At 40.8% G+C, this 26721-nt stretch overlaps 2 protein-coding genes across 2 annotated transcripts in view; one reads left to right on the plus strand and one right to left on the minus strand.

Moving 5' to 3' along the window:
• Positions 1–26691, minus strand: part of LOC134668633 (serine/threonine-protein kinase SMG1) — a gene marked incomplete at its 5' end in the record, with an annotated part of 286060 nt that extends 259369 nt beyond the window's left edge. The window contains one exon of the mRNA XM_063526074.1: positions 19873–26691. Coding sequence (XP_063382144.1) covers positions 19873–26691 — 6819 coding nt within the window. The remainder of the gene's footprint in view (positions 1–19872) is intronic.
• LOC134668730 (D(3) dopamine receptor) lies at positions 2353–18098 on the plus strand. Its single transcript, XM_063526172.1, has 5 exons — positions 2353–2588; positions 12982–13500; positions 14620–14779; positions 16258–16428; positions 17311–18098. Exons 2-5 carry the CDS (start codon positions 13130–13132, stop codon positions 17809–17811), a joined length of 1203 nt encoding a protein of 400 aa, XP_063382242.1. The 5' UTR covers positions 2353–2588; positions 12982–13129; the 3' UTR covers positions 17812–18098.
• Positions 26692–26721: the final 30 nt, after the last annotated feature.

Below are 26721 nucleotides of genomic sequence, written 5' to 3' on the forward strand. Positions count from 1 at the left end.
GCCGTCGGATTTTTCAGCGGCCATGGCTGGATAATGGCGGCGTGTAATAATTAAAACCAGAAACACAATGGAGGGAGTTTACTTTGTTAATGAAGCTCGGCGGCTCGGTATCTATGGTATTTACCACGTTCGGTCGACATCTTTTTAAAGGGCCCACAGATTACCAGTCCGCCGAACGATATCAGCCTGTCAGTTGTACGGAGCTGTCAAATTTTGCATTTAACTGATAGGCTGATATCGTCCGGCGAACTGGTAATCAGTTCTTTAGTTTCTAGCATCTTAACCTCCTAAAACTCCTCACACAAATTTTTGCACCTATTCCACAAACCAAAGGTATTTTGAGTACTAACCAAACAACTGCATTTGGATCTCAGGAGGCTAAAGGTGTCCGAGGTCTACTAGATAATCTTATCACATGACTCGACCCCGGCACCAAGTATTACTTCGTTAAGTTCCTCTCTTCGACAAAAAACCGACGGCAAATATTTTCGTCGCGCAAAAATAGATCCGAAAAAGTTATTGGTACGAAGTACGAACTAGCCGTGTTTCGAACGACGACCTCTAATATGTAAAGTAAGTTGCCAACTCGACTGGTGCTTTGTATGTACAGTCAGCAGCAGAAGTTGCTAAGCGGGCGAAGTGTTCAAAATTACCTTGACGCGGTCTTATTCTCTTAACAATAAAGACGCATCAAGATCATTTTCAACACCTCGTCCGCTTAGCAACTATTGCTGCTGACTCTATCCCGTAACATGTGAATGTGACATAAATTTGTAGGACATAATTTGATAATTTATTCCAGAAAATGACATAATCATAAATTTTAATTTCGTAGAACAAGGATTTGTTGTAGTACACGTTTTATATTATCTAGACATGACACTGAAACAGTTTTAGGACGTCAGTTCAAGGACTTTGTTTGTGTGAAGCGCCGGTGGCCTAGCGGTAAGAGCGTGCGACTTTCAATCCGGAGGTCGCGAGTTCAAACCCCGGCTCGTACCAATGAGTTTTTCGGAACTTATGTACGAAATATCATTTGATATTTGCCAGTCGCTTTTCGGTGAAGGAAAACATCGTGAGGAAACCGGACTAATCCCAATAAGGCCTAGTTTCCCCTCTGGGTTGGAAGGTCAGATGGCAGTCGATTTCGTAAAAACTAGTGCCTACGTCAAATCATGGGGTTAGTTGTGAAGCGGACCCCAGGCTCCCATGAGCCGTGGCAAAATGCCGGGATAACGCCAGGAAGAAGAAGAGTTCAAGGACTTTGTTAACTATGCTGGTATTTTTACAATAATATTTTACAAACTTTAAATTTACGTACTCTAATTATCAAATACTTAACATCAAAAAAGCCTATGTGAAAAGTAAGCCTGTGTGATCTGATCTCTCAAAATTTAAGAAAATAAAATATTACGTATGGTTTTCATGGTTTCATTTCGTTTTTAAAAGATCGAGCATATGTTAGAATTTACAAACGCAGCGACCATATTTACATATGAATTTTATTTTATTGGTGCTTTAAGTTATGCTTACGCATTCGAGAAACTTAAAGCACCAATTTTATTTATAGATTGTTCACAAAAGCCTTACAAACTTCCGAGAGTAGATACTCTCTTCTCTTTCTTTATTTTTCTTCTCTTTTGTGAACAATCTATAAACAGCAATATATAATCAGCTTTAATAAGTCCAGTCAGGCAGATTGTATTTGCATATTTCACTCCTCCGCGATGTTCGATTGTTTCCAAGTCATCCACTGACGTAAATGGCTCGACTTCCAAAATTATTTCCGACCACTTGCGTCACCGGGAAAACAACGAGACATTATAATTTACAAAAAAATAATCAAAATATTAATCAGAGAGCCTTAAAAATTTTACGGACAAAAAACAAGACCTAAGAAGTAACGACGTCATATATCCAGATTATTTAAATGGCTAATCCGCAGGCTGCAGTGAAATAACTAAGTTAGCATCAACCGAGCTCCATAAACCACCGCTTGCCGCAATTTATGTCCGTGAGAAACTTAAAATTTCATGAAGATAATTCAGGCATTTCAGGATCCAAAGGAATAATTGCGCTTGCACTAATTATTTAAGTCAAACGTTGACTATTAAAAAGTTCATTAGCAGGATTCCTGATGGAGCTTACAGTGACCCACTTCCGTAAATTTCTGTTAAAACCATCGCGCGCTCCACTAATCCGTTCGTATCCCGCAAACAGAATAATGACATATGCTCGGATTATCCTAGCTGAAAACCATGACCTTTGCCACTGATGCTTAGTCCACTAATGCCTGTTAGAGGCCTCGATTCGAGTTTGGGCGTCGCGTGCCGCCGGCTTCCACATCCACAGTTAGTTGCGTGCCGGCAGCCGACGCGGGCGTGTGTCTGCGGCCCTTCACACAGTACCTACACAACGTTGCCGTCGGAAAACTTGCGACCGCTTTTAGAAAATAACTTACCAAGTGATTTTTTTGTTCTGATAAAAATTGGGTGTTACCGTATGATGTAGGATTGCTGTGACAATTGTTTTGGCGGGAAAGTGAAACTTAGTTGCATCGTTTCGCCAATGGCGACGTCGTCGCTAAGGTAAATATTGACCAGAGGAAATCACGACGCGGACAACCGGAGAATGCCCACTACACCATTATTTGCGGAGCTGTCGAGGGCGTCCATCCACGATCACCATATTGACACGCACACTCAAAGGACTCCAATTTAGCTCGGACACAGTTTAAACATAAAACAATACGAAAACAAACACTGTTAGCGCAAATTGAAACACATTAAATTCCACACCCTCGCTTAACGAGCAGCAGTTAACTCATTCGTCGTTTGCCGTTTGCCAAATGATACGAGCGGGGTAGATTCCGATATGCAAAGTGTGAATTAAAACTTAAGTAGACATCGAGTCAGCTGTGGGACCGCGGTGAGCCCGCCAGCCGGCCTTACGTAAGCCTTCGGCTAAGTCTCCACCCCCACTTATGTAACTGCCCGTTTCGAGGGATTTCATCTGAGGGATTCAATTATAGTGAATATTAGATTTTATATCCGATAAAAAATCTATCAGTATGAGTATAGTGGACGCTAAAAGCCAATTTGTAAGCACAGCAGCCACCAATATATATATATGTATACGCATTAAATATGTAGGTATAAACATATACTTTCGCGCGCCTACGGCCCTTTTACTTCATTTTGTTTCGTCCAAAGGCTTTATGTTTTGACAAAGCGCAAGAAAATTGAATTGCTACGGGAATCGAAATTCTTACGATATACAAAATCGGGGGATGTTTGGCATTGGCATGGCAAAGGAATGTTTGCCTTGCAAAATATTTTTGTTGAGTATAATTCAATATGAATGTCGAATATAATTAAAGGGCGCTGGCAATTATATTGATCAATTCGAATTGGAGGGATACTAATAACAAAGAATGGATTATCCAGGGAACAAAATCAATCAAAAACTTTCTCCGGTAAGTCTTGACTGAGCTCTGATTTATTTGAACCTCGGCTGTAACAACAATCTTAGGGGAACTAACTCTGACTCAACTCATCCTTAGTTACTCCCAATTCAACAGATCAGATTAAAGTTAAGCCTTAGTATCTAAAGAACTTTGCTTAATTAATTAAAGCTGAAAGGTCGTTAGCATCTGTTTCTCGACTGCCGCTGTTTACGCAAATAGTTTTATTTTTTCTTCGAGATTATCCTGATAAGCCTGTGTACAAAGTATGCACATACTTCCACATACAATTTGTCTGAATTTAGCTAGATTCAGCGTCTTTGTGACCTTAACTGTTTCTTTATCCTAATCCGACGATGATTTATTACGGTCCTAAGCATTGTGTGCTTTGGTAATGGACAGGTAATTACTTCTTTCAAAGCTATATAATAGTTTGTATGTAAAAATATTTGACAGTTATTTGAGTCCGTTTATTTTAAGTATGTTTTAGTCAGACTGTTTAAGTGTTCATTTCAATAATATACCAAACAATGTAATCTACATACTTACACCGTGACATACTTCTGTTGTTTGTCCAAGAAAGAAAATAAAGTTATGTTCCATCATTGCGCGTGGATTAAAGTCACTATCATTTTATAAAATTTGGTATCACTTCAATCGAGTGGACGACAAGAAATCGGGCGTGGCGCCAGCCTATTTCGGTTTATCAATCCCATTAAAACGAATTGCCTTAAATCGATATCACCCTAGAGAGTCTAACTTTCTATCCAATCTCACTTGCTGACTATATGAATATTTTACTCCTATAATCTGATAAGTCATAAGAGCAACTGTTGCGTTTAAAATCCCTTTACCCGTCACAAAGGGCAACAAAGTTAATAAAAAGAATTACATCTCTATAAGAATCGGTATTTATTGGCGGGTCAGTAAATCCGTTACGGCCCAGAAGCGTTTTACGGGTCATAAACCACATCGTGCCAATTTAACCCCGACATAAAGTTTGCAGGGAGTTTTAAATTGAAACCCCTTTAACGGTCGAACTAATTAGATACCTATAAGATATTGACAATTAAAATAACAGGAGATACAAAATATTCTGATACACATTTATGATCAAAAGTGAAAAGAAAACATAAAAAATCTCCAAAGAAGTAAGTATTACATGGAGGGAGCACAGTAATCGGTGTGGGTGTTAGTGTCTAGGGAGCGGACATTTTAATATGCACTGAATTCCCCGTCTATCGTAAATGGATTCTAATACAGCTCAGATAGTCATGTAGGTGTTTCTACGTCGTCCAACCTTTGCCTCTCATCATCTTGATGAGGAAATGTAGGTTAACTGTTGAACGAAGATATGCGATATCGATATTTTATGTTATGACTGCATTTATAATAGATTTTGCGACCAGAATAAGCGAATGTTATTGTGAAATGTGCAACGCTATTTCAATCGTCAAATATTTTGTGACGTTTTTGGAGATTGAAACGATTGAAGAAATATTTTATTTTATTTCAACTGTGGTGATAACTGCATCTTTGTTTGAAAATTGCTAAAGTAGTGAATTGGAAATTTCGAATCAGTTCAATACTGAAATGCAATTTCAAATTTCAGGGTGTTAATTGGTAAATTTAATACAAAAGGTCTTAATTGGGCGATAACTTCAAACAAATCAATCATGTGATCGGCCCAACCCCTTGTTAACGTTACATTAATGAACGTCACGCAATCAAAATCACGCACAAACACTTAATTTGTAATAAAATGTTTTGCTAATACATTATTCATACTCATTTCGTAAGTACATACTTTGATTTTTGAAAGACCGCCATGTTGAAAACAGTTCATGTATTTAAATAATGGATGTAGTAAATAATACAAATACAAATACAAATACAAATGCGTTTATTTCATTACTTTTTACATAAGTTCTTAGGTATAGTGTATAAGGGTTAGGTAGGTAATTAGTCCATCTTAGGTATAAGGAGTAAGTAGGTAAGTATTAATCTAAACATTGTGCAACAAATTGTGTAAGTAATGAAAAAGGTGCGGGTACAGCTTGCTGAATTTAAACCCGCCCTTGGTCAGCTAATTGGAATGGTATTAAGATTACATAATATTTAAATTATGAAATTCACATAAAAAACAAAACATTAGTATTTGACAATAGTTTCCTTACGGGGTATTTAATACAGAAACAGTATTTAATAGCATATGTTTCGTGTGGTTAGTATTTACCTAAAAGTTAACTTTATGAACGCATCCCTCACGGGGCTGGTCACGTGTATATTCTCAAACTCTTTTTGATTATTCATGTACAACTTTTTAAGTCTAGATTTGAACTGTTGGATACTCTTTGCCTCACGCACAGGAGGGGGGATATCGTTCCAACATTTGGTGGCAGCGTAACGAAATGACCCCCTGAACGCGGCCGCACGATACTCGGGCGGTACCAGCAGCAGCGCGTGGAGGGCTCGGCGCGGGCGCGCGGAGTCGGCCGCGGCCGCGCGCCGCAACTTGTCGGCCAGTGCGCGCGACGTTTGCCGTGCTAACACGCGGAAGGTCGCGCACGCGAGGTGGAGCCGCCGCCGCGCGGACATTTTCAGCGAATTTAATTGATTGAGCGCTGGAGTTATACGATCGCGACGCCCAAGCCGCTCACTAAATCTTGCGCAAGAATTTTGAACTTTTTGTATACGATGACTTGTTTTCTGTAATATACACGGGCCGTAGACTGTGTCGCAATAATTAAATTGGGACAAAATTACAGATTCAACTAGCATTCGCCTCACTTCGGCGCTAAGGAATTCATTTATTTTATACAAGGACTTGAGCTTGTACATCGCTGCTTTTATCTTCAAATTTATATGTTTCTCGAATTTAAGTCCCGAATCCATGTACAAGCCCAGGTTCCTAGCACAATCCACAAAAGGTATGTCTGTTCCGCCTAGGCGTACGGGAAGACCGAGGGAAGGGAAGGTCGGGGAGCCGACCGAGAAATAATGAAGTGTAGGATAATTCCGCGGTCACTCATGTTTTTCTATCGAACTATGTTTAAAGCTTTTGGAAAGAATGCGCGCAATCAAACACGGCGCCTGGTTTTCCCCACGCTTTGATTCTCGCTTCCCTTTAACAGAAACTTTTATTTCAATGCACAAGGGAGACGAGATTGTCTTTGTTTCCAGTAGTTTCACACATGTGGAATGACTTGAGAATTTTAGTATTAAATCTGCAGCAGACACGCTAGTGTACGATAATGTAACAAGTCTCCATAGAAACCTTAGTACATAGCAACCGGAGAATATATCAGATGATAATAACGATAGAAGTTTCAAGCACGACTGCAAATATGCAATCGACTTTAATAAAACTGATATAACTAAAAGCGATAAAGAACACGTAACATTAAACAACAACAGAAGTAATCGAGGCAAAGTCAAAGTCAACAGTGCGGCCAAAGTTGGGGTAACTCCGCTACGTAAACAATACCGGCTGGCGATAAATTGTGATCCTCAAACAACAAACTATCTTGTGAAGTGTAGCGGGAGTACAATTAGAAACCAGTTCATAGAATATCCTTATCAAAATTTAAGCTTTATAAACACAGTCTAGGGCCTAAACAATACAGAGAGTTAGTAATAACATAACAGCTAACTTGAGCTGTAAGTCTGCCAAAACATCGAGAGATTAAGTAATCATTTTGATTTATTATTAATACCGCACCAGCATCTGTACAATGCCGTAAAACGTGCGCACAAAATAAATAATAAACCAAGTCACGAAGCCCTTGTTATATCAATCCACAATATCGTAATGGAAAATTCATTTTCGGTAAAACAAGACAAAGCCACACATTACGCTTGAAGCTACCGCTGCAAATTCTTAAAAAGGAATCAGAAACTTTTGATTAAAAGTGGAAGAGTATAATTCGTGCGTCGTCGGTTCTGATTTTCTTAAACTTGACATGAACAGAGTTATATACTCGTATATTATAAGGGCTATTTCACATTAGAAAGGGTTGGGGATATTTGTTTGGAGGCAATGTACACAAGTGCCCTAAAGCACACAATGTACGTGATACAGGCGTTTACGATTGCCTTGTGGGATGGCACGAGTACAATGGAGAGGTATATAAATAGGTAGAGTTTTCCGCTACCGCAGTGATTGCAGTACCTTTTTATTTGTCGATCCGAACACGAGGCGATAAGCAAACCGTATGTTACTTTTTAGGATTGCGGTTTTTCGTTTACCAAGAAATAGTCCTTTTTCTCTAAACGCCTGTAGAGACAACAACTGTAATTTAAAGCGGCGAAAGTTATACTAGTAAAGTACTATAATATCACAAATAGCTTCAAGACACAAAATACATTTGGTAATACATCACCAAAACCAATAACAATAACGAATGAAGAACGAAGTATATCACGAATTTTGTAGTGCCGTAGTTGGTAAGAATCAATCATCAATTGTTTGAATATTCGTTGATGATTCTAATTTGATTTGGGTTTAGGATTAAGAAGGTTATTTTTCTCTAACAATTTTCTGAAGGATCATATAATTCAATTTCCGGAGGATCAAAGCGGTGGCAGACAATTTTCATAACATATTGGAAGTAGATAGCTTTATACGATGCTGGTATAGATAGAAGAAAGTTAGTAACATGACATAAACAGAATTTCAGGGTCCATTTGGTACACGAGAAGTTTTCATGTTCCGCCGGACCCTTTCCAATGGCCTTCGGATCGCAAACAAGCGTGCTTCAGATACATTCAGTTCCCACCTAAACGCGATGAGAGTTCTAAACGTTTAAGTCTCAACAGCTTCTTAATGAACCGTACGAATGCAAAACGCCACCTTATCAGGAGAAACACTTCGTTTTCAAGATCACAAATTACCCCTGTCCGCAAAACAAACTGTTTAAAATTCCGACAAAGAACCCTGTCTGCTGATAAATGGCTAGTGACCCCGAGCCCCTGACCTTCGAGGCATTGATGTAGAGGCAAGAGGCGATACGGATCTATGGCGTGACGTCACGACCGCCGCCCCGTTCTTAACGAAAATCGACTTATCGCGTGTAACTGCACATGTTAAGAATACCCGCCCTCTCCTAAAATAAAGTCACGTTTTAAAATAAGAACAATGTCTCCACGATGTCGTGCTGTGTTAGCGGGTAATCGTCAATGAAGAACAACCATCAATACTAATTAAATAACCGCCTAACTGAAGGCCAGTTTCAGGGTTAGAGTATATTGTTGAATTAACAAATCATTAGGTTTAAACGGTTGCGTTTGCAGTGTCATCAGATCAATTAGCCGACGAAACGTAAAGAACCGCAATTGTCCCAAACTGCTTACATCATGTATCCCACGTACTCGTAAAACACGCGATTCCAGACCGACTGACACATCTAATTGGGGATTTACCAACATAAGCGGTACGATAAAAAGAAACCACACTAAATACGGTAACGAACCTTGATCCTATAAACATTTGAAAGACCAAAAATATTCTTTGTGTCATATTTGCTGGGATAACAATGCCAAAGGATTTCGACAAAAAAATAATGATAACATCTCGTACATCGTAGAGATCAATGTCGCATAGTTTTTGTGATACAATAACATTTTCCTGTTTGAAAATTACTAAGCGGCAATAACATGAAAGGAATACATATTTATAGGAGTAAAAGTGCTAAAGTTTCGCTTCATTTATTTGCGAGGAAATGAATGCAACATAAATTTCCGAGATAGTTGCATATCTTAATTGACTTTCAATTTCAATATCGTCGGGACAAATCGATGTTCATCTCGACTTTAGTGCCCAAGTGAACCGTGACGCGGTACAACTTGACTTTGCGATGACAGACTATTAACCTTATTGTGAACTACAAGTGCAAATTTTGCGTAACTCGCAGACCTTGGCTTTCAAGAAGTCCTCAGTGATATCATCACGGATTTCGAAATCTCATATTTGTACTAAACGAGTAAGTGGTTTTAATTAGCATTTTTTGTAATTACATGCTCATCGTAATAAAATTGTAAGCTACGAGACTGTTACAGATGCATTTTATGTTTGCTTTAATGCGAAACGATTTCAATACCCCATATATCGGGTGGAACAGAACGATGGACTTTTACTCAACCGGGTAATTGTTTAGGCTACGTAATTATTTTTCACTTATTAATCAGGTTAATATTTCTAACCGTTTTTGAGATAGGTACAGTTTTTTAAACATTAGTACTATAGTATTACTTTACGCTGACAATCTCTTACGTTATGTTCTACATATGAAAACACCGTGGCATTTCAACCGTTTATTTATAACCTTGTAATTTCTATAATAGTCATCAAACGCATACATATGCCCATTATCTAGAAGAAGGGTGTTATTAGCAGTGTCGGACTAAATACCATTATCCACGAATGAGTGTTCACAATGACTGGACATTGGACAATAGCATCGTCCTTGGAGACCATCGATCCGTGACAATTACCATCACATTGTAAGGGTGGGTTGAACAATACTGTTTAAAAATCATTGTCAAAACAATACCGGACATACAGTCAGTACAGCAACAGTCACTATGTCCTTTCATTCCGATACGTCTATCTTTTATACTTTACAAAAATGCATACCTAAGCCCTCTAAATGTAAAAGCAAAATATTAAATGGCCTTCAGCAAAGTGCTTTTCGTTTGGAGGTAAAGCCTTTGCACGTGACCGTCCAAGTACCCATCAACTTGACAAATTAACCGGTGTCATCTGCTTCCCTTCCAACCCAATATTACCTAGTCCCGGATGAGTTTTTACTGCGCCCCATATTAACCCAGTAATTTTGCGAACTGAAATATGATCAGAAATAATTCAGGCAACTTCATGAAACAACGCGAAACTCCATTAAACCGATTCTTCTTTGTTACAAATGTGATCTGGGGGCTTTGTCATATTTGACGCCATTGCAACCGCATCCCCAAACTAGGCGGGCATCAAAATGCGGAGATTAGGTCGCACGTATCGTCGCAAATGTCAAACAACATTAGCCACGGTGATCGAACGCTGTTGCATATTAATGCCGTGTCATTGGTCATATATAGTCTACTGTTTAACTCGAAATAACGGGAATATGGGTAATAAACGTTAGGTAATAAGGGCTATAGTTGCACGCGTGAATTGTTTGAATATGCGCCTAGTTAGGTGCCAAAGGGCATTTGATGTTCTAACGTTGTCGCAACGCCAGATTGTGACCGGCATACATCCCGAAGGTTTCACTGCACTGTGCGTGACAAGCCACATTGTTTATAAACTAGAAAATGAGAGTGATTTTACTTGGCCTGACTCTGACCTAGATTATTGCCGTTCTTTATCAGAAACATTTTCTAATAAAGCAATTTTCCTTCCAGTAATAGAATGTAGTTGATGAAAGAGCCACTAAAACAAAAGGAAAATAATAAACAATTTACGCAAATTAAAGCTTTGTGGCTTCGTACAGGTAGGTAAGGATAGTTTTGGTTAATTCAAATTCGTTTAATATCAAAGATATTATTGCGACGGCTGGGAATAAACCCACCGCAAACCTATAAATAATTGAACACGTGCTGCTAATCTAATGCGATACGAGCGCAATGTGCACTCCGGTTAGCTTATAAACGCAAGAAGAAAAACAGACTCAATCCACTTAAGTATTCATCCAGGAATAATCATTGCCAAGCCATTGACAAATTCAACAAATTATGCATGGCTGCCGTTCCATTCGTCAAACTTATGGATGCACGTGGTCCTGTGATGCGCGATTAGTCGATTACACATTCCATTAATATAAACGCGAACAATAGGCGATGTCATTCTTACGGAATCCATTATACAGCCAATCAATCTTCTTTAATCCATTTTTCTTCCGTCAGCTCGAAAATTGTCGCTCATTTTTTCGACTCGATTACCGTCGCTCGTTGCCAATGAATCGGAATCATCGTAAACAGGCTATCGAACTCCGCAACGGCCTTCTTGCCCAAATCGATATGTTTCCGCACCGCATACGATAATTTGCATCCGACCACGCTACATTTCTGCCTCCATAAATTAACTTTAATGGACATTCCTTTTCCACTCGGAATTAATGGACGATACTCGTAATTTGATCAGTCTTAATTAGGCAACAGTGAAAGACGCAGTGTCAGTCACAACGCTGAAACGGATGGATAAGAGAGCTTATCAAGATTAACGCCCAGTGTTTGATGATAGCGCATTTGAAATTTAGATAAACGTAGCCCGGTGCCGGGTCAGAGGCTATAATTGACAGTCAGTTTCAGCTGAACTGAATATTTCAGCCAACAATACGCCCCCGAATACATTAACGGAGAAGATTAAAGAAAACCGGGCAAGCGCGAGTCGGACTCGCGCACGAAGGGTTCCGTACCATAATGCAAAAAAAAAACAAATAAAAAGCAAAAAAAAAACAGTCACCCATCCAAGTACTGACCCCTCCCGACGTTGCTTAACTTTGGTCAAAAATCACGTTTGTTGTATGGGAGCCCCATTTAAATCTTTATTTTATTCTGTTTTTAGTATTTGTTGTTATAGCGGCAACAGAAATACATCTGTGAAAATTTCAACTGTCTAGCTGTCACGGTTCGTGAGATACAGCCTGGTGACAGACGGACGGACGGACGGACGGACAGCGAAGTCTTAGTAATAGGGTCCCGTTTTACCCTTTGGGTACGGAACCCTAATAAATACGACTAGTGGCGAGTTTTCTAAAGGTCTGGCGGATGCCACGAGATAGGTACTGTTAATCCATAACATTATCTCCTATAATCCCCGAAACATCTTCGACCGTCCGTTTCTATCCGCCGGCGCCGCGTCTGAGCTCCTTGCGAAGCGCCACTTAATATCATATCTGTACGAGAATCTGCTTCAACGTTCATTTTACCTGGCATCTATATTAAACGCCGCTAACAGCTATTTTCGAGCGAGATTAGCGCATAACCGAATAGACCGGTGCTTTCGCGAAATGGAACGGCTTAATTTCCTTCGCATCGTGTTTACAGTTCATGTTGTAGATCTCTAACCACAAACACTTCAAACTCAATCAATAAATCGACGATAACAAAACTCTATTCAAGGATTTTTCCTTGGACATTAATAATGCGTTACAAAACATGAAAGCAGTAGTTTGACTTTATGGATCACCCTATGGCCTTCGACTCAGAATAACTCATTTATAGCTGTACAGCAATCGATTCGGCTGTAGACAGACAAAGCTCATTTCGGATCATGTTGTGGGCCATAAATAATTCATCGCCGAGGGCGACGGGCGAGTCCGCGACACGCGTACCCTCGGAAAAGTTGATAATGTGATTTACAGACGCGAGAAGTGGAGCGCACTAGCCCTAGCCCCCGCTGCGAAGTAATTTGTTGGGGAAACGCGCCCCCGCATACAGACTCGCTGTTCATACACGCCATGCATTCACAAGTGTTGCACTACAACTCACGCCCGTCTCTTACCTTAACTGTTCTGTTCCAGATGTTCACGGCGAAACTGAGAGTGCAAATGGAACAATGGAGCGATGGACTAAAACCGAGTGTGACTAGTGATAATAACAGTTAAGGCGATGTGTTAAAGTTCGGCCACGACGACGAACTACAGCGGGCTGGCCGCGGCCAGCGATGTTATGGACGGTATCTTCGGCAATGAGAGCGAGTGGGCGAACGCGACGGCGGCGGCGCCGGAGCAGGACCTGTACAACTACTGGCCGTGGAGCATCGTGGATGGAACACTTATGCTGCTCATCGTCAGTGGGAACACCCTCACGATCCTGGCCGTGACCCTCAGCCGCCGGCTCTCATCCCTCGTTTCCAACCAGTTCGTCCTCAACCTAGCCATCTCCGACCTGATGGTGGGGTTGACCCTCCCCTACCACCTCGTCTTCTACCTGGACGACGACTTCGGCAAAATCAAATGGTCATGTCTGATGAGATTTATACTCATCATATTGGCCTGCCTGGCGTCCATATACAACATCATAGCGATAGCTGTAGACAGGTATGAATGTTTTTCTCATGTGTATTTATATGATATTAAAGCTAAAAAGGTCGTTCAAAAACGGTGACACGCTATAACTTGAACCGCACGAAGCATGCCACTGAACTCGAGGGTGCTGTTCCCACCGCTTACAAAACACAGTACCTAACACAAACCTCTATGAATATGACGACTATGGATCAATCAGAGATCAGATCTCACTATTAGCCGTTCTAATACAGCGTCCCCAAATAAGAATCTCTTTAAACTGTCCCTAATCTCAAAAGTACAGCTTAGGGATTTTTTAGGTGGCTCATGTATTGGTTCTATGTATATGTGTGTGTTATCTGAGCATTAGGAATGCTAGTGAAGTTCGTGTGCACGTCGCCAGCAATAGGAGTAAAACTATTTATTCGAAGGAAACTTCTAAAACGTAGCTTCAAATTTCAAAGGGTCTCATTTCACGGTACAATTTCACATGCATGAAAGCCATATGCATTTAAATTCTCTTTATCAGTTCACCTTTGCGAGAGCTTTTTAGTGGTTTAAGATATTTTAGCTGCGATGAGTATATCACCAATCGAAATTTATCGGTAGCGATACGGCACCTTTTTTATCGACGTTTTTGGCTTTTACTGTAAAGTGTAGGGAATGTTTGTACAACAATTGGAAGTTTAACACACCAGTGCAGTATTTATGATATTAGCAATTCACTACACGATCTCATTTCGAAATCACCCGCAGTGCATCTTATCATCTCATACCTAACTAAATATAGCTGCGGTCGAGAAAATGGATGTTCAATTGAGATCAATTTGTGAAGTATGAATAGGCTAGAATAGCAATAGTATTTTGAAACTTTTGAAATAGTAACATTTTTAGTGATCCGCTGTATTGTGCTATCACAGCTATATAGCACAATACAGCGGTATAGGTATTATTTAGCTAAAGGACATCTCCATCTCCACGACACCTCACCGATAAAACTTACCAGCTATGGCTCTATAAACTTTGTTTCACAAATGCCAAACAATCGGATAGTCCTCCTGACAATCATCGGTCGTAATTTTTGTAGCCTATATGTTCGAAAGTGTATTTATTGCAAACTATTTATAACCTAAAATTATTCTGCACTTGCAGGTACATAGCGATAGTGCATCCCCTGCACTACAGCCGCTACATGACGAAGCTGGTGACCAGGCTTCTGATGAGCACAACCTGGTCGGTGGCTCTTTGCATCAGCTGTATACCCATGTTCTGGAACGATTGGCACGATGGCGTAGCGTGTGAGATGAATATGGTAAGTCCTCTCTTTCTGTGTCTGGTCCTAATTACAGAATCGTGATGGTCATATACTTAGATGGATTGTCCTCCAATTCCTACATCGATTTAAGTTCTCCTCGCCCTTCACAAATGATTAGAATTTAGTTAAAGAATTGTGTAGGTATACTATGCGTTGCGGGAAACGGTATGCTCCCTTCGCCGACTCAGCTCGCTGATTCTAGATCTTGAGTTACACGCAAATACCGTAATGTAGTCAAGGGAGTCTCAATATTTTTTTATAATGTCACTTAGTGCCACTTGCACCATCACACTAACCTGGTTTTATCCGTTAAACCTGGAGTTACCATGGTAGCCAGTACAAGTTGACACTGGGTTAACGGTTTAACCGCTTAACCTCGAGTTAGTGGGATCACCATCCATCCAAGTGGCCCTTAGTGTTATAACTTTATAAGTATGGACTTAAAATATAGTACAGAATGGTAATATCCTATTATTGCAACGATCGTAGTACCATGATCACCTCGCGAGCGCTGTCTATTAATAACACACGATAACACTATTTCGATAACCATTTCAATATTAGTTCCCGAAGCGTAATACGGTAGATTAGATACGCTCCTGTTTTCTATAACGTTTATAGGACACGTTCACATGTCGATAATAGATTACGGGTTAATCCACTGAAGATAAAACTACTCCGTACATGATTCTCTCTGTCTAACAAAGCTGATTCTCTTTCTCGCTCATTAGCTCCAATGACTGTACTGGATATAATAGGTGACTTGATGATTTGTTTTTTTTTAATGCTGATAGATAGCCCGGCAGCAAGCAAAAGTGATTAAGGTTCAGATTCCAAACTAACTTGATGTTAAATCTTGACTGCATCACTGCTCAAAGTTCCAGTGTGTGGGACGGCTCTTAGTCGCATTATCTCATTGAGAAATATATGAGTTGGCACTGAGCTTAACTGTGCGATAGAATTTAAAAGCATCGTCAATCGTTACCCGACTGTCCAAAGGTACGGAGTTATGCACTTGTTTTATTTGTCTTAAAAACGGCCGAAGTATCACATGGGGAAACCGAATGGCGTAGTGATGTTGCTATACATTTTCATGTTTCTATCGATGTTATTAGGTTAGAATTTTGCGTTATATTTTCTTTTCAGTTAATGCACGCATCTACCAGTAGCATCCATACTGATAATCTATTTAAATGTGAAAGTACGAGTAATTGTCTGTTCTGTACCTTTTTACGGCTTAGTTACTAGGCTGATTTAAAGCTCTGGGAATGATAGACTTAACCTACTTTATTATTATTAAATCTACCTCCGATGGGCACATGTAAAAACACAGGCCGAATATCTGGGCGGCGGGTATGCTACTGCTACTCAAATATTTTAATGAAAGTATCACAGTACTTTACTCCCTTGGTAAAAAGATTCAGTAGCCATTTACTTCCAACAAGCGTTCTAAGGTTTTTTTTTCTAAATTCCAGGTGGTGCCGAAAGAGTACACGACGTCAATCCTAGCGCCCATGTTCTCTCTCATCTGGATGGTGATGTTCGTGCTGTATTGGCGGATATGGCGCGAGGCGACGTGCCACGCGCGCCGCATGCGCGCCAACACGTGCTGCCCCACTGGCGCCAACGATTGGAAGAGCATACAGGTACGGCTGGCAACTAAGATTCCCAAGGCCCTTATAATTTGGTTGCCACTCATCTACTATATGGTCGCCTGCCACTGGCAGTCGTGTAGTGCTTTATATCGGCCTGTCTGTAGTCGGGCTTTAAGAACTGCTGAAGGTAGCCTGAGGTCAGGCGCGCAGGCCAGGTGCGAATCTAAATTTCCGTCCCTCTACTGTATCTTGATGTCCCTCTCGTGACGTGAAAATCGGAAGAAATGAACTACCGTATACCTTTTAGATTGAGGGCGGAGGAACTCTATTCCGAGTGGCGCGTTAGAAACTTATTCTAGAGGGAGATGAAAGGTTTCATTGAAATTTTTACAACTGATAAATTAAATTACAGGAATAAACATGCAACATATAGGTATGTTTAAATCCTTTAAAGCTGCTGTACACAAACAAAGAATATGAATATTTACAATACGTAATTAATATGAGGTACATAATAAAACACGCATCACCTTAGCGTACCTACAAGTTCATGTCCGTGCCGTGCCCACATCCGGGTCAACAAGCAAGAACAAATATATGACCCAACCAAAAAAATATACGCCATCTACAAAACATGACCTCACCTCGAACATCGACTCAGCACATAAATGTATATGTCTGCCGTTATATCTCTGGCTGTCCCTAAATTTTACGAGTCCTTCATAAAACCAGACTTTACCTTTACTGCCTTCCTCGGAACAACATAAAAACATGTTTGATTACGTAACGGATGGAATTTAAATAATGAAAGACAGCCTTTCATGATAGATTGCATTCAACCGATATTCCGTTCATTTTAAAGCCATTGTTTCGAAGCGATGACAGGTTGACACACGATTTACATCGGAAATAAATTGTTGTTTTAAATTTCAGGTGGTGCTGCTAGTGCTGGGGTCGTTCTCAATTTGCTGGATGCCGTTCGTGGTGGTGGCGTGCGCTCAGACCCTGCCGGTCATCACGCTGCACAGCCCCGTCGCGTACCGGTTGACATCATCCCTGGCCATGTCTAATTCGGGCATTAACCCGCTGATATACGCGTGGAAGAACGCAGGGTTCCGAGCGGCGTTCGTGAAGCTACTGCGATGCAAACGGCCAGATACGTCGGAGTATAGAGGATCGCCAGCGCCGGAGAGGAAAAGAGGCTCAGTGGCGCTAAGGGAAGGGTCTATAACGCGTTCGAGCGCTCCCAGCGCGCTCTCAAGCATGGGAGGACGGCCAGCGAGGCTGCTGTACGTCGAACGCGAGACCGACACGTCGAGGTGCCGCATAATCGAGAACGCAGGCTACGTGGAGGAGGGAGGGGACGCGAACCCCTCCTACGCGCCCGACCCGACCCCGGTGCACCGACCCGCCACGCGACCCGACGTAGTGTAGTGTATCTTAAAACGTTCATAGACGTTCAGTGGGAAACGTAAAACGCTTCTAGCATTTAAAGTTGTTAGTGACTTTAGGTACCCCCTTCGCATTAAGGTACCTGTTTGAATCTACGCTCAAGTTTATAAAAGCTTTATTGTTGATATTTTATTGATAGATTTTAATGAGTTCCCTGCCATAATGAAATTCTTACTGAGGTTCTCTGTCACTTAAATAAATTGAGATGTTTAAATTATAAAATTATAGCTAAAACTGTTCGATGTAAAATTAAAATATGTAATTAATTCTATCTAACTTTATTGAATATCATCTTAACCCTTTAACGCACGGAAAGACAGAAAAAAATCCTCAATTCAAGCCTCATCGCCAATGTTGGACCAAATAATACGTGTTGGAGAAAATGCGAATTCAAAAATCATTTGGACGAACTGCGTATTGGACGTGCAGATGGGGCGTGCTAACATCAGCTATAGTACCAAAAAATTTTGTACAAGAAAAAAGTACTAAAAGACGGTGTTATAGAGTGGTCTTTTTTGAGACCTATGCCAAATAAACGGTGTAAACTAAAGGTTCATTGAATGTATTCCACATGTAAAGTCTAAGACAAATTTGTGCTACCATCGAAACCTTCGAATTTGACAGTTAATGTAGATATACAATACATCGTATTTTATATCTACATTACACTATATTGCTGAGACACGAGTCGCCATCTATGAGCGACAGTTTGATACGACGCCGACGCTGTTAAGTGCGATGGTTCAGCGCGCAATGTCTTAGCGTTTCTTAGAAAGATGGCGCTTTCGTCAAAGATACAGCACGATAGTTTCTAGTGGGATAAAGTTCGGTTTTCCTAGGATAGCGGTGCCGTCATCATATAGCGGCCGTCTCCATACTAAATAAATAATACGGCTAAATATGGATTTCGTAGTATTTGTATGGAGACGGCCGCTATATGACGGCACCGCTATCCTAGGACACCAGAGCATAAGACATCCACCAATAACGTCTCTATTTTAAAATAAAGTTTTAAATCAAGGAGCAAAGTAGACGAACCGACTAAAATAGTAAGCAACTACTTACTATTTTACTTAATATTTTACTACTACTGTGTACTTTATTTACCTATTCATTTTATACCCTTCTGCGCGACAGCAAAGACTGGGTTATGCTCTAGTTTCCTAGGATAGCGGTGCCGTCATATAGCGGCCGTCTCCATACAAATACTGCGACATCAATATTTAGCCGTATTATTTAGTATGGAGACGGCCGCTATATGACGGCACCGCTATCCTAGGAAAACCGGTCTTTATTGATAAATATGATCAATCATAACATTCATAACCAATTTTTTAATGGGGTCATTAATACGTTTCATGTCGAGCCTTAATTGAAGTCTGACAGCAAAATTACTGCTGTTGACTCCTAATTACAATGAGTAAGAGAAAGCGCTTGTAAACTTAAGGAGTTCAGTTTAATAACAAAACTTCCTTGAGACGCATTTATAATTCAAAGCAATAAACGATGCTAAGTTTAGTTACACGCTTTTTTCCAAACTGATTGGTGGCGGTACGGGTTAGGTAGTTAAAGGAATTGTTATTAGTGGTTTTTTCAATGATGGAGCATTCCACGGGCTGTCCCGTACAAACGCATTTTATTTCCTGTGTTGCGACTTTTTTCTCGGCATTTAAAGCAGGCGATTATTTTTCTGTGCATATTTTTGACCATCTGTCATAGAAAAGGAATCTCTTATACCTTTAAATCTTCAGAAACTTCGCGTTTGTACGGGACAACGGTAGACAATTTCGTGGAATGCTCCTGATGCACTAAAAGCAAGTAAAGCAAATTCCATATCAGTAACTGTTGTTGTGTATCGTACTGAAACAGTGACCTCGATCGTAAACAATGCATATTTTAACAGGTGCATAATAGAGCCACGTCTGATTAACCGTTGTGGTAAAATATTCTTTTGACTGACGATATAAATCTGCAAATTTTGAATTAATAAGTGATAGCGTTTTTTAACCCAAACCCCAACCAAACAATAAAAACAAAACTCACCTCAACACCAGTCACGCCGAGCGCCGTCACCAAGTTCGGGGTCATCCTGAACGGCACCTTCTCCGGAACCCGCAGCGTCTTCCCTTTCTCGAAGCACACGTTATAGTCTATATGCACCACCTCACCAGATGTCAAGTCCACCATCACATTGTCCAAATGTCTATCACCAAGGCCGATTATATAGCCTATTGTACTCATCACTGCCACTGAGTAACTGTACCGACGGACCATCTGCCACCACTGCTCGGGAGACACGCTGCTGCACCAAATCTCTCTCCACAGTAAATCGTTAGGAGTCTCCGCTGCTAACTCTTGGAGCACTTGTTTAAGTATAGATACCGGCCATTCTTTCCTATTCTCAGTAGGTATACCAGCTTCTTTCAAAAGAGGGTTCAATTTATTGTAGAACAGTTCTGAAGGGCGCAACACGTTGACAGTTTTGTTGGTTTTAGCGGACAGAATAGCCGCTTCGCGATTCTGCCAGCGTTTGTAAAGCGCGAAGAGTGGCGTTACGTTATCCACCCAGCTGATCAACCCTGAACGGGGTCCTAGAGGAATCACGGAGTAGTGCCGCGCTCTGTAGGTCTGATTATCATTGTTTTCGGAGTCTCTAGCCAGCATTGTATTTGTAATGGAGAGCAGCTGCATTATTCTTTCGTCCAAATGTAAGTCTTCTAAGCCTTTGAATAAATATGTGTACGCTCTACCGTCTGAGCCGCAGAATACCAATTTCTTTGGCCTGGTTTTAGTTGGAAGGATAGCCACATTGTTTTCAACTGACTTTATCGTCACTCTGACAGTCCTTTGGTTAGTATGGACTCCAGGCATCGTAATAACAGTATTTTTCAGTTCAGCTAACACAGGGCTAATATCTGACATCCTCAAAATGTAAGAAGTTCTCTTATTCACTTTTTGTTGGAGCTTAAGCTGTAACTGTTTCAAAGGTGCCCAAGACTCTTGTGGTTTTTCAGGATTCGTCGGATTTTTCAGTTTCTCGATTACTTCTGTTATTAAATTATGGAATTTAGCTTGGAAATTTGCCTCGTGAGGAGTTTCTGGTTTTGCAGACGTGATACGTTCTAGTTGTTCTAATACGTATACAACGGGTTCAAATATAATTCGATGTTTCTCCTTAATCAGCTTTTCTTTATCTTCAGCGCTTAAATTAGCATTATCTTTAACTCTAGCAACTTCCGTCTCTAGTTGTGAGAGCCTCTTAGTGAACTCGGAGTGATGTTGCAAGAGTGTTCCAAGCCACAATTCGTCCCACAAAAGATTAATCCTCTGTAACTCCTTCACTAACAATTTCACTTGAAGTATTGTCTTTGGTGCTTGCTTCGTTAATGTCTCCACCATGTCTAAGAAACAAGAATTTAGTTCATTATTAACGACTTTGTCACTAGCCGTATCGTCTAAGTCACTATCAGGTTGACTGTTTTCTTCGTCATGCGACAAATAAGATCTTGCTACACTAAGCTCGGTCAGATCTTTCGTTTCGTTTTCTACGGCACCAACAACAGCAGGAAATGTAATAAGATGAGGCGTATCCTCCGCGAGTCGACATAGCAGATCAGAAACACATTTCCTCACGTAAGTCTCGGGATGATTTAATCTTGAAAAGAGCTGTGGGATAATCACTTTCCATGGCTGCGTTGGTGTGTTCGCTAATCCAGATTCCAAGACTGTCTGAAGTTCCATAGCATGCTTTACTATGAGACGAAGAAGCCTCAAAGTAGCATTTACGACTGCATTTTCGCCACTATGGTTTATGTAATCCGAGGCGCATATTAACTGCAAGAACTTGAAGTAAGCGTCTGCTGACAGCTCAAAGTAAGAAAATACTCGTTTTTGAGCTTGGCGCCATATATCAACGAGCAAGGCAAGGTGTTCAGGGAATGCGTTGCTCAGGGAAGGCACCGTGCGAAGTTGGCTCTCTATCATCTCCGACGTGTTGATCTCATTCCAATCAATATCTTCGTCGTCGCATGTGGCCTTCGTTTTTGATAAGATTTCACATACAGCTTCGAAGTCCTGTGGCGAGCATCCAATCATGACGCTCTCTATCTGAACTTTATCATTGTCAGTTAATTGTTCACGCGTCTTTGAACTGAACTCAACCATCTTCCTGCCCCATCTGAAGCACCAAGCTGCGAAATTAGCCCATGCTTTAGCAAGTCCTGGACATTGATTGACTCCAAACTGCAGTAGTTTGCCGACAGCGGAGTCAGCTAGCGGGATCACGTTTTCAGAGATGTTATTGTCCACAAGACCGATTTCAGGTAGAGCGGATACCAATTTCATTAAAGGTGAATCTACTTCTAAGATATTTTCGTTCTCGGTTTGACTTTGGATCCATTTAGACAAAGTTAAAAGCATCCGAGTTCCTTTTTCACGCAGTTCGTAACTTTGTTCTCCCATTGCAAGTCTTTGCGAGAATCCAAGGGATATGTTCGAGCACAAATTTATAGCTTGCATTTTGGTTTCTTCTTTAACATACGTTAGTTTGCATAATTCCATTAGAGCCGTCGTGTTGTTTAATGTCCAAATGTCTAAATCATACGTGTTTGTTGACATTACCAACACCTCACTCAGTTCATCTAAATTACCAACGTTACCAAGATACATTTGGAATGCTGAATTATGTTTGAAATGATTTAATAGTTCTCTTTTAGCCATTCCTATATTAGAATGCTTCCTGGCATTCTTTATTACATCTAACCGAAGGCACTCTGCATAGAAGATGTTCTCTTCAGTCATGTTCAGTTTCGTAAAATATTGATTCCACCAAAGAATGCGACTGAGATTTTCGAAATCCGTGCCATATTTGTGTTCTTTTAGAACTGACGGTTTGAATGGATTTGAAATTACTTTTCCATTCTTGGCGATATTTCTTAGACCTAGATTAGCCAATTGAAGCACTGCAATGTCTTTCATGAAATGCACAGCATTCGTTCTAGCGAATTCTTGAGCGCTACATTTCAGCAGAGCGTCGCAATCTGTTAGCAAACGCTCATATTGTTCGAAGTTATCGGTGTAGCACACGTTTACAGCAGTGCACACTAACGTCGATTCAATCTTGTTTATGAGGTTTTGATATGAGCAAGCGTTTTTAGAGATTTCATTAGAGTTCATATCAAGAATGTCCCAATTAGTAAGTTCGTCGGGAATTTCAGTACTCCCCTCGAATACTCGCAGTGCTGTGAATGAGTTCCACGGCGAATTGTGCTTCTTTTGGTTCTCATTTTCTTTCCATTCCTGCATATCCTCCCAATTCTGAATATGCTTGTAGCTGTCCATCATTTGTTCGTCAATGAACTTCTCACTTTTAGTCTCTGTTTGAGGCGTGTCACCAGATTCTTTTTTGTCTTCTTGGGTTTTCATATTGTTTAGTTTTTTATAGAATTCCAAAGCTAACTCGTGTCGCGAATTAGCCTGCTCTGCTGCGCCCTTTAGCCAATACAGCTTTTTATCAAACGTTTGTTTGATCCAAACGTAGAGTCCGTGCAATACCTCCGGCTCTTGGATTTTTATGAGGGCACGAGCTAGATTCATGCTTATAGCTTCGATATCGATGTTTGTTGTAGAGGTGGCAGCAGTTTGGAGAATCAGCGAGGCGTGGTAGATAGCGGCGCCGTAATGGCCAGCGTATTGACTGACAGCAAGAGACGCCGGCCGCAGCCTGTTCTGCCAATCTCGACATGTTGTCCAGTTTGTATAGAAGAACGTCCGTACGGGCTTGGCGACTGGTGGTAGCACTGTAGCTGTCCCTTCAGCAGCATTATATATGTATTTCTCAAGGAACATCATAAACTCTGTGATCCAGCGAGATCTCATTTGCTCTCCAACAACCACATCCATTAAATTTCGCTGATCTGTAGACACATATTTAGTTTCTAATGAGGAAGTCTCTCTTGCAATCCCTTTCAGTGCTCCTTCTATTTTCATGAATGTTTCTTGAGGTTTCCCAAGAGCAGTTCTCAGTTTTAATGTTACAGTAGTCAAAGCCAGTTCCGACAGTGCCCAGCTGATACAAATTGATGAAAAATTCGTGGCACATTGTCGGAAAAACAGAATATTGTTCTCGTCGGCGTCTTGAGAATGCAAGGGCCAAGAAGTTAAAAACGCATTTAGTAATAAATTTTTATCTTCGACCGTAGACTGAAGGATACAATTGATTATTGATTTAAAATGTTGATTTGACAAGGTTGTGTATGACCCTTTCAAAAGGTATTCTTTTAGAGAGTTCGCTTTACTTTCATTGTTAAGCAGATGTAGGCTCATTTTTCGATATCTGAATACTTGTATGACTTGTTTGTCAAGCTCTAGTTGCACTATATCCCATGGAAGTTCAAAAAGCACTTCCATACAAATGTTTGACACTGCGTCATTTTGATTGTCCATGTGTAATACACACAACACAGCTATAGTTTTCAATACCATTGCATTCAAACTGAGGTTTTTATTTTTCAACAGCAACTGGCTGTTTTTCATAACAATCAGCACAATATCATCGTCAAAACAGTAAGCTAGAGATAGCATGTTTGTAGTTAAAATGAGGAATCCTTTAGACATACTGACAATTGGTAGGTACTTGTCAAGCTGGCTAAGTATGTCTGAAACCCAATGAAGGACAAGCAACATGGTTTCCTTGCAAACTTCCTTTTCCAATATTACACTCAATGTGTTGAGAATTACCGCTAGGTGTCCAGATGTAGGGCTTGTGCCTTTCACTTCTCCAAGGTTTAATTTGGATAAGCCAAATATATCATTTGCTCTCTGCTGGGAGTTCTTCATCTTTACTAAATCGCTTGATGCAATAAAATGATTGTTCTTTCTGCAATGGGAATAAAGCAAATACAGCACAGCATATTGGAGGGCTGGTTTATCTTGGCTCAGTTTATCATCTTCGGGACGCATTTTAATTGCCAGGAGTTCTAAAATACTTGGCTGCAGAGCCCACATGCCAATGATCGAATTACTAGCATTTGCAAGCTCGGAAAGACATTGCAGGTAAAATATAACATTTTTTTCAGCATCTTCTTTGCATACTTCATCAGTGTATTCAGGCTGAATGATTTGTATGTCAGGCACGATAATAGAATACGAGTTTTGTATGTCTGTAAGTACAAACTTGTAAGTTTCTTGCAACAGTGGGATATTCTTTAAGTTCAATAGGTTACTATATACTGACATTACCCCATTTAGAACAAGGGCACTCTCTGAATTTCGCAACTGACGTAAATTAGACTCGGGACCTATTGTTTCAGTGATAAACTCTATAGGAAGGTTTGATGCAATCTCTTTGACAGTTTTAGATATTAAGTCAATGACACTGAGACACACATTTTCTTCATCATTCAAATAGGTTGTAATCTCCATAGAAATCAATGAGAACAAAGCCGGGAAGCTTGACATAGCTTTAGTTTGTAAATGCTTCAATAGTAATGTAATGCTTTCATTTCCGGCCACAATCAAATCAGGTTCTGCATCATCTTTCAAAGTCTTAGTAAGTACCTGAAGTATCTTAGTTATAGATTCAGTCAGGAAAGACCAGCTGACAGTCTGAGATGTAGTTGGGCTGAGTAAACTGCCCAGACTCTTTACAACAGTATTAAACACATTAAGAAATGAGGTTATCTTCTGTATGCAGTCCTCTGCTGATGTAGATTCTGTATCTGTGTCACTTTTATTAGAATCCAGGTCAGTTGAATAAGCTACCATATCCTCAACAAATTGGTTGAGCAGGTTTACTGAGAATCCAACATCAGCCTGCCAGTGACGGCTCAGTTTAAACAGTGATTGTAGAGCGAACTCCTTGATCTTTCTCGGTTGAGCATTATCTACATGCCAGCCAACTAAAATGTCCACAGTATCCACAAAATGATTGGCAAAATGTTCTGGGTATGAGTTAGACATCACTATCATGGCAGTTATGGCAGCCATAAAGACATCGGCTGAGTCAGTGCCCTCTATGATGACTTGAAGGCGAACCAGAGTTGTTTCTGCAAACTCCGACAGATTTGGTGTCTGAAAGTCCAGTTGAAATGTCTCAGAAAAGGACAGTATGAGCAGGTGTTTGATAGAGCTATTATGTGCTGCATATGTGGTCTCAATCCACTCCAGATGCTTACGGAAATCCGGCCCCATAACGTAACCAATCCTGCCTAGGACAACAGCAGCTTGTTCCTTTGTCTCTGGCCCGGGGGCATCATACAGCACATCAAGTAGCGATTCAACCAGTATGTCATAAGATCTTCTAATGTATCTGGCATTTTCTGGAAGCATGACTGCCTCCTGCAGCTTGCTGCATATCGCGAGGGACTTTTCGACGTCCACCTCGGCACACAGGCGACGCAACAGTTTCGATATGCGTGGGTCTTCGGGCAGATGGATAGCCAGTTCGGATCGCTCGTAGAAATTTTTAGTAGTGTTCGTTTGGGCCCAGGAATCAGCCGCGGCATGAGCTAACGGTTCGTGATATTTAAAGGAACCATCGAGATCTCGGTCGCTGCGGGGCGGCAGGCCTCTTCCTCGGCCGCCGCGCCCGCCGCCTCTCGAGTGTCGAAACTCCGTAACCCGGCCGCGGGGCCGAAAACGCCCGTCTCGGCTCGGCCCGCCAAAAGAAGACGATGCATCATACGACCCAACATAACCTCTGACCTTATCATCCGTGTTTTCTTGCGCGATTTCTTCCCTTTCAAGAACGTCGGGGGGCTCCGACCCCTTCAAGTTTTTCACTTTATTATTTGCAGTGGTTGATAACATCACTAAAATTGTCTCTAGGGGCACGAATATGACCACACATGGCCGCAAAATTACGCAAATTTACGGTCAAAACAGTCGTTTTCT

The sequence above is a fragment of the Cydia fagiglandana genome, chromosome 11 (assembly GCF_963556715.1).
Source record: "Cydia fagiglandana chromosome 11, ilCydFagi1.1, whole genome shotgun sequence".
NCBI classification, from domain to species: Eukaryota; Metazoa; Arthropoda; class Insecta; order Lepidoptera; family Tortricidae; genus Cydia; species Cydia fagiglandana.

What these genes read in the sequence shown, in the direction of transcription:
- LOC134668730 (XM_063526172.1), top strand. Translation starts at nt 13,130, where the DNA reads ATGGACGGTATCTTCGGCAATGAGAGCGAGTGGGCGAACGCGACGGCG. An exon ending in ATAGCGATAGCTGTAGACAG is followed by an intron (nt 13,501 to 14,619) that starts GTATGAATGTTT and finishes CTGCACTTGCAG; the next exon opens with GTACATAGCGATAGTGCATC. An exon ending in ACGATTGGAAGAGCATACAG is followed by an intron (nt 16,429 to 17,310) that starts GTACGGCTGGCA and finishes TTTAAATTTCAG; the next exon opens with GTGGTGCTGCTAGTGCTGGG.